The 14,392-nt window shown below is 41.0% G+C and overlaps 1 protein-coding gene across 4 annotated transcripts in view; it reads left to right on the top strand.

The window, feature by feature from the left end:
* Positions 1-2,096: 2,096 nt before the first annotated feature.
* TET1 (tet methylcytosine dioxygenase 1) overlaps positions 2,097-14,392 on the top strand; it is a gene marked incomplete at both ends in the record, with an annotated part of 124,712 nt that continues 112,416 nt past the window's right edge. For all 4 annotated transcript variants that reach the window (XM_082855114.1, XM_082855113.1, XM_082855112.1 and 1 more), the window contains one exon: positions 2,097-4,004. In XM_082855114.1, the coding sequence (XP_082711240.1) occupies positions 2,097-4,004 (1,908 nt within the window). The remainder of the gene's footprint in view (positions 4,005-14,392) is intronic.

The raw sequence follows: 14,392 nt of genomic DNA, 5'->3' as shown, positions 1-14,392 counted from the left end.
ACAAAAAAAAGGACTTTTATTACTTTATTTATTTATTTGGCCGAGCCTCGCAGCTTGCGGAATCTTAGTCCCCCAACCAGGGATCGAACCTGTGCCCTTTGCTGTGGAAGTGCGGAATCCTAACCACTGGACTGCCAGGGAATTCTCCACGTTTTTTAGAAAGGACATTTTAATGAGAGAAAACAGGAAAGCATGATTAAATAATAATAAATTCAACCTTATGAAAAACTTTATATGGCCTCATTTTTTTTTTTTTTTTTTTTGCGGTACGCGGGCCTCTCACTGCCGTGGCCTCTCCCGCTGCGGAGCACAGGCTCCGGACGCGCAGGCTCAGCGGCCACGGCTCACCGGCCCAGCCGCTCCGCGGCATGTGGGTTCTTCCCGGATCCGGGCACGAACCTGTGTCCCCTGCATCGGCAGGCGGACTCTCAACCACTGCGCCACCAGGGAAGCCCTCATTTTTTTTTTAATAGAAGTGTAGTTGATTTACAGTGTTGTGTTAGTTTCAGGTGTACTCAGCCTCTTTTTTTTTTCTCATTTCGCCACAGACTGGTGATCACTTGGTTGCAGACCAGTTTTTGGTAACCATTCTCCTACACCAGATTTTCTTACAAATCCAGCAACCTGTCAACTGTTAAAGAATCCTCACCCAGTTTGTTGTCACACTCTTGATTCCATGATCTTTAGGAAGTCTACTGGTATGTTTTGTATGGTGAGCTTCACTCTTCCTCATAGCTTGGTCTTATTTGGGGTCAGGGAGGCAATCTGAGGAGACAAAAATGCAACTGATGATGACTCTTAGTCAGTCCCCTTTCGTTTTCTCCTCTTTTCTTACTTTTCAAATAATAGTTGCTTATCTAGTATGCTTTACTGTTCTAATTATCTCATTTTCTCTTTATTTCCAATTTCTTTGCCTAGGCATTGATCATGAAACTCTTGGGACCCTTGGTAGAAGGGAGTTTAGAACCATCAGTCTTTGGATTAAGTTGGGTGAAAGAGGAAGGAGGGACATCATTTCTGGGTGTGGGCAGTGCCCGCCACAATGCTTTCCTTATACAGAGGAGGTACTCAACAGTTATTTGTTGGACCTGTGAGTCTTATTTGTAACCTAATCTGTAAATACTAACTCCCAAGAGTTTACGCTACTTTTGTGTGTATGTATAAAACTCAAAATTTGTGTATGGTTAATTGGAATATGGTATTAATGTTACTGGATCTCCAAAGAGTAGAGTTTCTTGGATAATACAGGCCTCTTCTTCCTCTGGCTTTACCACCTTTACTGTCCAACAGATGATACCTCTGTCTGTATGGTGATGTGCTGAGGAAAGAGCTTAAGAGATAACTTTTTAAGTATCCATATTTGTAAAGATTAGAATTTGAGCTTTAAACTACACGTAACTGCAGTAGTTGTGGTTTCTCTTTTTTTTGGTTGCATTGGGTCTTCCCTGCTGCGTGCGGGCTTTCTCTACTTATGGCGAGCAGGGGCTACTCTTTGTTGCTGTGCGTGGGCTTCTCTTTGCGGTGGCTTCTCTTGTTGCAGAGCATGGGCTCTAGGCACATGGGCTGCAGTAGTTGTGGTGTGCAGGCTCAGTTGCTCTGCAGCATGTGGGATCTTCCCGGACCAGGGCTCGATCCCATGTCCCCCGCATTGGCAGGCAGATTCTTAACCACTGCGCCACCAGGAAAGTCCATGGTTGTGGTTTCTAATGTAAAGAAACTCCCATGCTTAACTTATTCAAACAACTTCATCACCTTAATCAGTTGTCACAGAAATTAAAGTTAAAGGAGCTTTATTTGTGAATCCAGGATTTATAGGATACTTTAGTATGTTTTATGTCTATTATATTTTCCTTTTACAGTCAATATTCTCAGCTCCTTAATTTTAATTAATACTTGCTAGTAAATATTCTATTTCAAATGAGGGAATGCATAGGAAAAAGACTCACTCCCAATGTTTTGTCATTGTTATTTCAGACCAAAACCTCCTGCGACTGAGCACAACCATGGTGCATCCGGATTCTCCTCAGAAGTGAGACTTTCCAAAGGACCAATGACTCTTTTCCTCATGCCCTTTCAGTTTTTCCTGCTCCGTAGCTATGTCTCGATCTCGCCATGCAAGGCCTTCCAAATTAGTCAGGAGGGAAGATTTAAACAAAAAGAAAAACAGCCAACTGAAGAAGGGATCTAAGCCAGCCAACAAAAATGTGGCGACAGTCAAGACTGTGAGCCCTGGAAAATTAAAGCAATTAATTCAAGAAAGAGGTGTTAAGAGAAAAACAGAACCCAAACTGCCTATGCCAGTCAGAAGCCTTCTGACAAGAGCTGGAGCAGCACGAATGAATTTGGATAGGACTGAGGTTCTTTTTCAGAACCCAGAGTCCTTAACTTGCAATGGGTTTACAATGGCTCTCCGAAGCACCTCTCTTAGCAGACGACTCTCCCAACCCCCAGCGGTCATAGCCAAACCCAAGAAAGTTTCACTGCCTAAGAATCTAGGAAAGCAACATGAGTGTGATTATAAGGTACTTACTGACATGGGAGTAAAGAACTCAGAAAGTGATTCAGTCCCAGTGCAAGACCCCTCAATCCCTCCTGATATAAAGAATCTAATTGGCATACAAAATGCATCATTAATAAAAAACGAGAGCCAAGAGACAACCCAGTCTTGGTCCCAAAGTGTGGAGGATTCCAAAATAAATCACTCTACTCATAGTGGCCCTACAGCAGAGGTTCTTTCTGGGTCATTGGAAGGGACACGTGGTGGTGAAGGACTATTCTCTAGAGAGACATTGAATGATATTAGTGATTCCCCTAGAATGTTTGCTCAGGACACTTTCTGTGTTCCTTTGCTCCAAAAAGCAGCCCTCAGGGTTACCTCTGAAGGAAACCCCAGCATTCAGTTAGAAGATTTGGGTTCACGAGTAGAATCTCTTAAGCTATCTGATTCTTACCTGGATCCCATCAAAAGTGAACATGATTGCTGCCCCACCTCCAGCTTTAATAAGGTTGTACCTGAATTGGACCTTAGAAACTGTTTGTCTATTGGTGGGTCAATATATCCTACCTCATTAATACAACTCCTCTTGGCAGGTTCAGAACAAGAAACCCTTGGTGCTAAACCAGATCATCAAGAGGTACTCAAATCTACCCCAGATGAACAGGAAGTTGCTGATACCACCCCTGTCCTAGGACAGGCCTTTAGTGCTGTCCCACATCAATGGGAAGTTCCTGGTGCTAACCCAGTTCATGGAGAGCCTCTGGGTCAGACCCCAGACCCACCAGAGATTCCTGGTGCTATTCCAGTCCAAGGAGAGGTCTTTGGTGCTATCTTAAATCAACAAGTCCTCGGTATGGTTGGTGGTACTGCCTCAGACCCCGATATCTTTCTTCCTGCTCCTCTTAACCCAATTGCTACCTGTAATGCTCTCCCAGAATGGCCTGAGCCCCAGAGCACTGTTTCATCTGGGCTTGAGGTCCAGGGCACTATGCAGATTTTGCCTCCGGGCTTAGGTCACACTCCTCAACCATCATCAAACTCAGAGATAAGTTCGGTACCTCCCGCAATGGCTATAAACAATATAGAAAATAAGAAGAAGGTTCATATAAGCTTTCTGCCAGCTAACACTCAGGGGTTCACAATAGCCCCTGAGAGAGGACTCCACCATGCTTCACAGGGCATTGTCCACCTCTCCCAGGCCAGTCCCAGCAAATTGGAAGGAGAGAGCTCCCAGATCAGTGCCACCAGCATGGTTGACATCAACACCACAGTGGTGTCTAGGCCAGTGTCACTTGTCAGTACCTCCTCTTCTCCTTCCTACACAACTTTGCTACCTACTTTGGAAAAGAAGAAACGAAAGCGATGTGGGGTCTGTGAGCCCTGCCAGCAGAAGACCAATTGTGGTGAATGTACCTACTGCAAGAATAGAAAGAACAGCCATCAGATCTGTAAGAAGAGGAAATGTGAGGAACTGAAAAAGAAGCCATCCATCATTGTGCCTTTGGAGGTAAGTAAATACCCAAGGGGCTGGGGACACCTGTGAGACTTAGTAGTGTGATTTGTGTGGAGACAATTTGCTTCTGTATTACATCCTTTTGCTTTGGTAAAATGTTGCTTTAAGTTGCCTATAGGAATTTGTGGACCTACCTGAAGTACGTCTTGGGCACTGAGTGATGCATTAGCTTATTTTTAGAATTTGTCTCAGAAAACTAGAGCATAAACATTTTCCATTATAAGTTTTGATGGAGAATAGGGAAATTGTATGAAATGTGGTTTTGGAAAGATTTCCACTGTGCCTCATTTTGGCCAGTTGTGTGTCTTTTTTTGGGAGTTACAGATTTAAAAATTAGGAGCACAAAGTCACTAACTGTCCTGCAGCCTGAGAAACCAGAGGAATTAAACTTCTTTTCTTTTGAAAGAATAAAACTGTCTCTATCTTTAATCTTAAAACTTTGCCTTGGAGGTATAGTAATGATAAAGCTTTCGTCTCAACTTTTGGCTTGTGATTTTCGCCTGCTCACAGGATTGTTGAGATTCAATGGTAATCAGAAGTTGAAAATGGTTTTTAAACTCCAAAGTGACATACAAACATTTGTACTTATTATTACAGTTATGAAACTAAGGTAGTAAAAATATTGGTTGCCTTAGACTTTGTTTAAAGGATTTTATGGAGGTTGGTTAATACTCAAACTTGCTTTAATTAAAGCAGGCTTGCTTTAATTAAAATACCTGTCAGCTATGGTGTTTTATGATTTTTAGATTACTCAGTTGAAGTTATATTTATTTTGAGTCTACTATGAATATGGGTGTAGTAGAATAGATTAATTTAAAATATTATGAACTTAATTTCAGTCAACCTTTTTTCTATTTCATTCTGGACTTAAATTATGTCCCAAAATGCTGACTTCCTATTTGACTGACACATTGCAAATAAGAGATCAGACATTTAGCCAATCATGTATTGATGACATTTAATATTTCTAAAATATTTTGTTATTATAAATCTTACTGCAATGAACTATCTTCTTTACTCAAGTCACTTCACACGTGTGAGAGTAGATCAAAATGTGGCCAGTAACTTAATAGTCTACATACTTACATCTAAAACACTTAGTAGCAATATTTTTATAACAAGAGTGATCTCCCTGCTAAGCTCCTGATTTGTAACATTGCCAATAGACATTGTTGCCCATTGTTGCCAAAGGTACTCTATCTCTAATAGGTATAAACAAGTTTATTCTCTTCTTTTTTTTTTTTTTCGGTACACGGGCCTCTCACTGTTGTGGCCCCTCCCGTTGCGGAGCACAGGCTCCGGTGGCGCAGGCTCAGCGGCCATGGCTCACGGGCCCAGCTGCTCCGCGGCATGTGGGATCTTCCCGGACCGGGGCACGAACCTGTGTCCCCTGCATCAGCAGGCGGACTCTCAACCACTGCGCCACCAGGGAAGCCCTGTTCTCTTCTTTTCTAAACTGGCTCCTCCTCTTGCATTACAATTTTGGTTAACGGCTTACTGTCTATACGGTCACCCAAAATGGAAAATTCAGTCATGTTTAATGCCTTTCTCTCACTCTTGTAGTATCTCTTGTTCTACAACATCAGAGCACTTCTATCTCTGCATTTTCTTGGCTCCAGCTGTAGTTGAGCCTTTATCTCATACTGGGACAATTTCAGTGTCATCTTTATTATCAGCAAGTATTTATTGCACTTCTACTCTGGGTTGAGGGTACCAGCTAGCTGGGAAGTCAGGATGTTGAACAACAATTCTCCTTAGGTACAGTTCAAGTTTTCTTTCTATAACCCTGTTTCTCCTAGTTTAATACATTTAGTGCTCTTCTGTATATGTAATTTATCTCACTCAAAACAAAAGAAAGTAGAGCAAAGTTTTCAGTGCCTTCCAGTTGTAGATGAAGCCTAGCTTTCTTAGCATGGAATACCAAGATTTTTTAAAAATACATTTATTTATTATTTTTTATTTTTTGGATGTGTTGGGTATTGCAGCACGTGGGCTTCTCTCTAGTGGCGTGCAGGTTTTCTCTCTCTAGCTGGGGCATGTGGGCTCCAGAGGGTGTGGGCTCTGTAGTTTGCAGCACGTGGGCTCTCTAGTTTAGGCACGCAGGCTCAGTAGTTGTGGCATGTGGGCTTATTTGCCCCGCAGCATGTGGGATCCTAGTTCCCTGACCAGGGATCAAACCTGGGTCCCCTGCATTGGAAGGCGGATTCTTTATCACTGGACCACTGGTGATGTGGGAAGGTGCCAATATTCAAGATCTTGGCATGACTGATCTCCTCTGTCTTGTTTGCTGTCACTTCTCACATTATACTTGAAGTTTCAGCTGTATCCAGCTACTTATATATCCCCAAGTTCACCGTGCATGATCCTGCCTCAGTGTCCTTGCTCATGGTACATATTCTTCCTTTCCCTATCTGACAAGACTCCACCCATGCACTCACCCCTCCCTGTGCCACACCTGTATCTGTGCATGTTCCCCCGGTTTCATTCCAGGGGACTTTGTTTTTCTAGTGCCTATCTAGCCTTGGTACAGTGATAGGTGCTAAATAAACACTTGTTAGTTAAATGAAAAGAATATATTTGTAACTCAAATAATCAGGTTTAGAAATTTAGACGTTGGCATGTGGTTTATTTCTGTAAACTTGCTCTGGCAAGCAAGTGTGGCCACTGTTGTCAAGGTCCATCCGTGTGAGAAAAACCAGTATTTGTTAATGAATGAATGAATACCTTGGCTATAGCTCACAATCTCCTAAGCACCACATTCTTTATTAAAAACAAAACAAAAAACTCTTTTATTTTGACATGTCAGTTTTATAGAAATATTGCAAGAGTAGTATCGAGAATTTGGTTTATCTTTCAGCCAAATGATATTTTATCGTATTACTTTATCTCTTTAGCTCCTCCCCATGTGTATATTTTTTTCTGAATCAACTGAGAGTAAGGTTTTCATAGACATGATATCCCTTTATCCTTGCATACTAGAGAATATATTTCCTAAAAACAAGGATATTCTCTCCTATTATTATCAAAATTAGCAAGTTAACATTGAACCATTATTATTATCTAGCCCACAGACTTTATTCATATTTTGCCTATAAGAAAATATCCTTTTGACCTCCTTTAATTTGGAATGGTTCCTCAAACTTTTAAAACAACTTTACTGAGGTATAATTGACATATAATAAACTGCACGTATTTAAAGGGTACAGTTTGGTAAGTCTGACATATGTATACACTGTGTGAACATTACCACAGTCAAAATTCGTTACTCCCCCAAATTTCTTTGTACCCCTTCATAGTTCCTTCTCTCCTACCTGCACCCTTTCTCCTCAGGAAAACACTCTTTCTGTCACTATACATTAGTTTGCATTTTCTAGAGTTTGATATAAATGGAATCATATAATATGTACTTTGTATGTGTGTGTGTGTGTGTGCACTGAGTGATGCATTAGCTTATTTTTAGAATTTGTCTCAGAAAACTAGAACATAAACATTTTCCATTATAAGTTTTGATGGAGAGTAGGAAATTGTATGAAATGTGGTTTTGAAAAGATTTCCACTGTGCCTCATTTTGGCTAGTTGTGTGTCTTTTTTTGGGAGTTAAAGATTTAAAAATTAGGACCACAAACTCACTAACTGTCCTGCAGCCTGAGAAACCAGAGGAATTAAACTTCTTTTCTTTTGAAAGAATAAAACTGCCTCTATCTTTAATCATTACATTAGTTTGCATTTTCTAGAGTTTGATATAAATGGAATCATATAATATGTACTTTTTTTTTTTTTGGTTTAGAATAGTTCCTCAACATTTGTTTTTAATGACATTGCTTCTTTTGCAAAGTGCAGATTACTTATTTTGTCCCTCACTTTGGGTTTGTCTAATGCTTCCTCATGACTAGATTTGGATTATACATTTTTGTATGAATACCTTCTTGCAGGAGGGACGTAATGTCCATTTGTCCGACTATTCATGATCTTAATTTTGATCACTTGGTTAAAGGTAGTGTCTTCTAGATTTCTCCATTGTAAAATCAGTATTTTTCACTTTGTATTTAATAAATATCTTACAGAGAGATCAAGACATGTAAATATACTGCTATCCCTCAAACTTTTACTCCCCAATTTTAATGTTCATCAGTGATTTTTGCCTGATCGTTGCCAAATTGTGGTTCTGTTTCCATTGTTTTTTCTAAATCTGTTAATTAGTTTTAAACTCCAAAGAAGAGCTTTTTCTTCTTATTTGTTTCAGTGTGAACCTGTAGATTTTTGTTATATTCAGTAAGTTACACTCCTTTATTATCATTACTTATTTTGTTGCTCAAATTTCCCCAAATCTGGCCAGGGAGCACCTTCAACCATTGTTTGAATAATTATTTATTTCCTGGGACAAGTATTCTAAGGTTTTCTATTTTCCATCCTGCCCCAGACCAGATGATCAGCTATTTATCCAAGGAAACTTAGTTCTTTTTGGTGGAGAATGATACTTAGAAACCAAGATCTTGTTAATAGGTATTATCGTTGTTGCTGAAATGTCAGTGGTGTGTTCAAAAGTTAGAATATGCATATGTTGAATTAGTTCTCTCTCTCTCTCTCTCTCACACACACACACACACACACCACCCTAATGCTTCACTGTAGTTATGTTGTTCATTTGAAATACAATTTTACTTAGTTTATTTGTTTATTTTCTATTTCAAAGGTCCCCTATAGTTGATGATATTCATATTCTCTTGCTTTCCCCCTCCCCCAAAAGATCGCCCTTGCCCCTGACAAAGCTGATTCTGAAGAATGTATTGTGTTGTCCTTATACTGAACTCTGACAGTACAGAGACTTACCCATCCAGCAATGCGTGGAGAGGCAGAGGAGAACATAGGGAACACTTCTCTGAGGAATTTCATTCTGAGAGAGCAAGGAACAGTTGTACACTCATTTGTTTCTGTCTTCTTTTGCTTAATATTATGTTTATAAGATTTGCCAATGATGTTGCTTATAATTATAGTTGTTCATTCTTGTTGCAGTGTAGTATTCCATTGTATGTATATATCACAATACCTGTATCCATTCTATTGTTAATGGGAAGTGAAATGTTACAGTATAGAACAGAACAGTAGAATGAACATAGCAGTACTACTATGGATTTTTTTGGGGCGGGGGGTGGTGGGCTGGCCATGCAGCTTGTGGGATCTTAGTTTCCCCACCAGGGATCAAACTTGCCCCCTGCAGTGGAAGCACAGAGTCCTAACCACTGGACCACCAGAGAATTCCCTGGACACTTTTTTTTTCTATGTTAAAGTCTCTATAGTATTTTTTTTTAACGGAACTTTATATTTATTTATTTATTTATGGCTGCGTTGGGTCTTTGTTGCTGTGCGTGGGCTTTCTTTAGTTGTGGCAAGTGGGATCTACTCTTGCGGTGTGCGGGCTTCTCATTGCAGTGGCTTCTCTTGTTGTGGAGCACGGGCTCTTAGCACACGGCCTTCAGTAGTTGTGGCACAACAGGCTCAGTAGTTGTGGCTTGTGGGCTCTAGAGTGCAGGCTCAGTAGTTGTGGCGCACCAGCTTAGTTGCTCCGTGACATGTGGGATCTTCTCGGACCAGGGCTTGAAGCCGTGTCCCCTGCATTGGCAGGGGGATTCTTAACCACTGCGCCACCAGGGAAGCCCCCTGGACATTTTTATAAAAGTCTTTTGGTGACTATATGCATGCATTCTGTTGAGTGTATTTCTAGGAGTGGAATTTCTGGGTCATAGAATATGTGTATGCTTAGCTTCCATAAATATTACCAAACTGCTGTGATTGTTCCAATTAAGACTCTCATCAGTAGTGTATGAAAGTTCCACTTGCTCCACATCCTTGCCAACACCGGATATTTTCTGTCTTTTTTAAAAAATATTTATTTTCTTTATTTTTTTGGCTGCATTGGGTCTTTGTTGCGGCATGTGTGCTTCTCTCTAGTTGCGGTGCACGGGCTTTCTCTAGTTGCGGCAAGCAAGGCCTACTCTTCATTGTGATGCGTGAGCTTCTCACTGGGGGGGCTTCTCTTGTTGTGGAGCATGGGCTCTAGGTGTGCAGGCTTCAGTAGTTGCAGCACATGGGCTCAGTAGTTGTGGTTCGTGGGCTCTAGAGCGCAGACTCAGTAGTTGTGGCACACAGGCTTAGTTGCTCTGTGGCATGTGGGATCTTCCTGGAGTAGGGCTCGAACCCGTATCCCCTGCATTGGCAGGCAGATTCTTAACCACTGTGCCACCAGGGAAGTCCCAATTGTGCTTTTTAATGAACAGAAATTCTTAACTTTAATGTAGTCCAGTTTACCAATCCTCTCCTTTACGATAACTTTTTATTTCCTGTTTAAGAAATTTTTTTTGGACTTCCCTGGTGGCACAGTGGTTAAGAATCTGCGTGCCAATGCAGGGGACACAGGTTTAAGCCCTGGTCCGGGAAGATCCCACATGTCTCGGAGTAACTAAGCCTGTGTGCCACAAATATTGAGCCTGCATGCTACAACTACTGAAGCCCGTGCACCTAGAGCCCGTGCTCTGCAACAAGAGAAGCCACCGCAGTGAGGGGCCAGAGCACCAGAAGGAAGAGTAGGCCCCTGCTCGCCACAACTAGAGAAAGCCCGCGCGCAGCAACAAAGACCCAACGCAGCAAAAATAAAATATAAAATGAATAAATAAATAAATTCTTAAAAAAAGAGAAAATGTTGTCTGTTTTTTGCAAATTCCAAGGTCATGAAAACGTTCTCTTTTGTTTTCTTCTTAAAAAGTTACTTTTTAAAACCTTTCACGTTTAGATGTACAAACTGGAATTGACTTTTGTGTATCACATGAGATAGGAGTCAAGACTCATTCTTTTTCATAGGGATATCTACTTGACCAGCACCATTACTGAAATGACTATCCTTTCCCCACTACTACAACATCAACTTTGTCACAAATCAAGTGATTGATTAGTTCTCAATCTGTTTCTAGACTGTTTTATTGGCCTTTTGTCTATTTTTCTGTCTGAACTCTCATTACTGGGCTTTACAACTAGTCTTGCTAACTGGTAGTATAAGTCCTTCAGTTTTGTTTTCAATATTTATTTGGGCTCTTTTTTTGGTTCTTTGTATTTTCATCAAAAAAATTTTTTAAATATGTGTATTTATTTATTTATGTGGCTGCACTGGGTCTTAGTTGCCGCGTGTGTGTGGGATCTTTGTTGCTGCATGCGGAGTCTTTTTTTTTTAAAATAAATTTGTTCATTTTATTTATTTATTTATTTATTTTGCGGTACGCGGGCCCCTCACCGCCGTGGCCTCTCCCGCCCTGGAACACAGGCTCTGGACGCGCATGCCCAGCGGCCATGGCCCATGGGCCCAGCCGCTCTGCGGCACGCTGGACCCTCCCGGACCGGGGCACGAACCTGCGCCCCCCGCATCGGCAGGCGGACCCCCAACCACTGCGCCACCAGGGAAGCCCTATTTATTTATTTTTGGCTGCACTGGGTCTTCGTTGCTGCGCGCAGGCTTTCTCTAGTTGCGGAGAGCAGGGGTTACTCTTCGCTGCGGTGCGTGGGCTTCTTATTGTGATGGCTTCTCTTGTTGCAGAGCATGGACTCTAGGCACACAGGCTTCTGTAGTTCTGGTGCACAAGCCTAACTGCTCTGCGGCATGTGAGATCTTCCCAGACCAGGGCTCGAACCCTTGTCCCCTGCATTGGCAGGCAGATTCCTAACCACTGTGCCACCAGGGAAGCCCGCGGAGTCTTTTTAGCTGTGGCATGCAAACTCTTAGTTGTGGCATGTGGGATCCAGCTCCCTGACCAGGGATCGAACCCAGGCCCCCTGCATTGGGAGTTCGGAGTCTTAGCCACAGGACCACAAGGGAAATCCCTTCATCAAAATTTTTGAATCAGCTTGTAAATTTCCACCAAAAACCCTGTTGGAAGTTTTATTGTTTGTGTTGAATCTATACATCAGTTTGCAGTCAAATGCTCTACCACTGAGCTATATATGCCCCCTTTCATCAGTTTGAAGAGATTGACTTTTTTTTTTTTTTTTTTTTTTTGGCGGTACGCGGGCCTCTCACTGTTGTGGCCTCTCCCGTTGCGGAGCACAGGCTCGCACGCGCAGGCTCAGCGGCATGTGGGATCTTCCCGGACCGGGGCACGAACCCGTGTCCCCTGCATCGGCAGGCGGACTCTCAACCACTGCGCCACCAGGGAAGCCCCGAGATTGACATTTTTACATTATTGAATCTTCCAGTTCATGACCATAGTATATCTTTATTTATGACTTACTTTCTTTCAATAACATTTTGTAGCTTTCAATATAGAGTTATTTAGTTTGTTTTATTTTTAGGTATTTGATATCAAAAATTTTTTATATTTATTTTACACACATCAATGATTGAAGCCCATTTACTTTGGTAAGTAAGAATATTGGTAAGCAAATATATTTCATGTATTTGTTCCTCACATCAGAATTATTTTACTTATTATTGAGAGAGTTGGAGTGAGAAAGAAAATACATTTACAGTTTTTAAATGTTAATATTTTTATTATTAGAATATTTATTTTATTATTTATTTATAATAATATATATATATTAATTTATGTATTTTGGCTTCATTGGGTCTTCGTTGCTGTGTGCAGGCTTTCTCTAGTTGCAGCAAGCGGGGGCCACTCTTCCTTCCAGTGCGTGGGCTTCCCATTGCAGTGGCCTCCCTGCGGAGCACAGGCTCTAGGCATCTGGGCTCCAGTAGCCATGGCACGCGGGCTCAGCAGCTGTGGCTCACGGGCCCAGTTGCTCCGCAGCATGTGGGATCCCCCGGACCAGGGTTCGAACCCGTGTCCCCTGAATCGGCAGGCGGACTCCCAACCACTGCGCCACCAGGGAAGCCCTATAATAATATTTTATTATATGAAACAAATGTACATTTTAAAAACAGAACTGTTAGAATTTTTTTCTTCTAAAATATACTTAGCCCCCAAAGGCATATGCCATTTCTCAGAATGTTAACTATAATGTCTGGGAAAAGTAAAAACAATTTTGATCTACTCTTTTTTTTGATCATAGATTATATTTTTGTCTCCCAATTGTTTCTTTTAATTGAACAACAAGGTAATTAGATAGTCTTCCCAGTGATCTCTTTGGCCAAGAGATAAAGTGTTATTTTTTGCCAAGTTTAGTTCAGCTTAGTGTTCTCCATATTCAGAAATACAGTTAATTAAAACCATTAACTTTACAACTCATAGTCATCTAGGAATTTGCTCCTGGCTAGGTATTCCTCATTTTGCATTTGTAATTTAGCATACTGAGACATATGCATTATTCTATTTATTGAATAGTGAGTGATGTTAAAAGCGGGGGAGAGGTGCTTTTTAGGGACTTAAAGTGTAGGTGCTTTGGCCAGGCTACACTTTCACACACTTTTTAGTATGTTCAAAAACAACAACAAAACACAGTTGTTTGTAGATATGCTTCTGAGGGCAGTGTTTTGAATTATACATCTATAGCTTGATGATTTGGTATAGTATCACACATTTAAGTAATATGAATTGAATGACTAAGCAGTTTGTGAGTTGGTTGCCAAAGTGAAATAGTCTCTTAATATTTACTCCAATTAATCTTTTTTGTTTCTTGGGTTTTTTTGTTTGTTTTTGTTTTGCCATGCCAGGCAGCTTGTGGGACTTTAGTTCCCCGACTAGGGATTGAACTTGGGCCATGGCAGTGAAAGCTCCATGTCCTAACCATTGGACTACCAGGGAATTCCCTACTCCAGTTAATATTGATTTTTTTTCCTCCAAATATTAAAGGGTTATTATATGCTTGGTTACATTAATAGCAGTATATTAGATAACACTGTAAAATGTGCTATTTATTACCATGCTACCTTCTTAGCTAATAGAAATTACACCTGGGAAAATAGCAATACCTATATAGTTTGTGCTTGAAAGCTAAAAGTTAAGTAGTATTATATGATACAAATGGAACCACTGACTGTTCACTGTCCTGTGGATAGTGTGATAACAGTCTAGTTCCGGAGATGTCCCTTCAGAATTGGTTGACATACTTGTTTAATTTTATTTTATCCATTTTAGTGGGAGTTGCGTGGGACAGGCCTCTTCTGGCCACTGCTTTTCTCAGTGTTTTCAAACAGCCAGATTTCATTTTGGCATATGTTATATATGGCATATGGAACAAATTTTTGCTACCAACTCTTGCAATTGAGGGCAGATGTTATATGTCCCTAAATGTGCCTTTAAGGAATCTCTTAGGATCACTACTGAGACTTCAGTAGCATACCTCACCACAGAGCTGACCATAGGGAAAAAAGCCTGTGGCGTCTAGGATCTTTGCATGTTTAGAATATGTATATATATGTATAACTGAACCATTTTGCTACA

Source organism: Leucopleurus acutus, assembly GCF_964270905.1.
Source record: "Leucopleurus acutus genome assembly, chromosome: 14".
Taxonomy (NCBI): domain Eukaryota; kingdom Metazoa; phylum Chordata; class Mammalia; order Artiodactyla; family Delphinidae; genus Leucopleurus; species Leucopleurus acutus.
The sequence above is the reverse complement of the archived record's forward strand: the minus strand, read 5'-3'. Positions and strand labels throughout refer to the sequence as shown.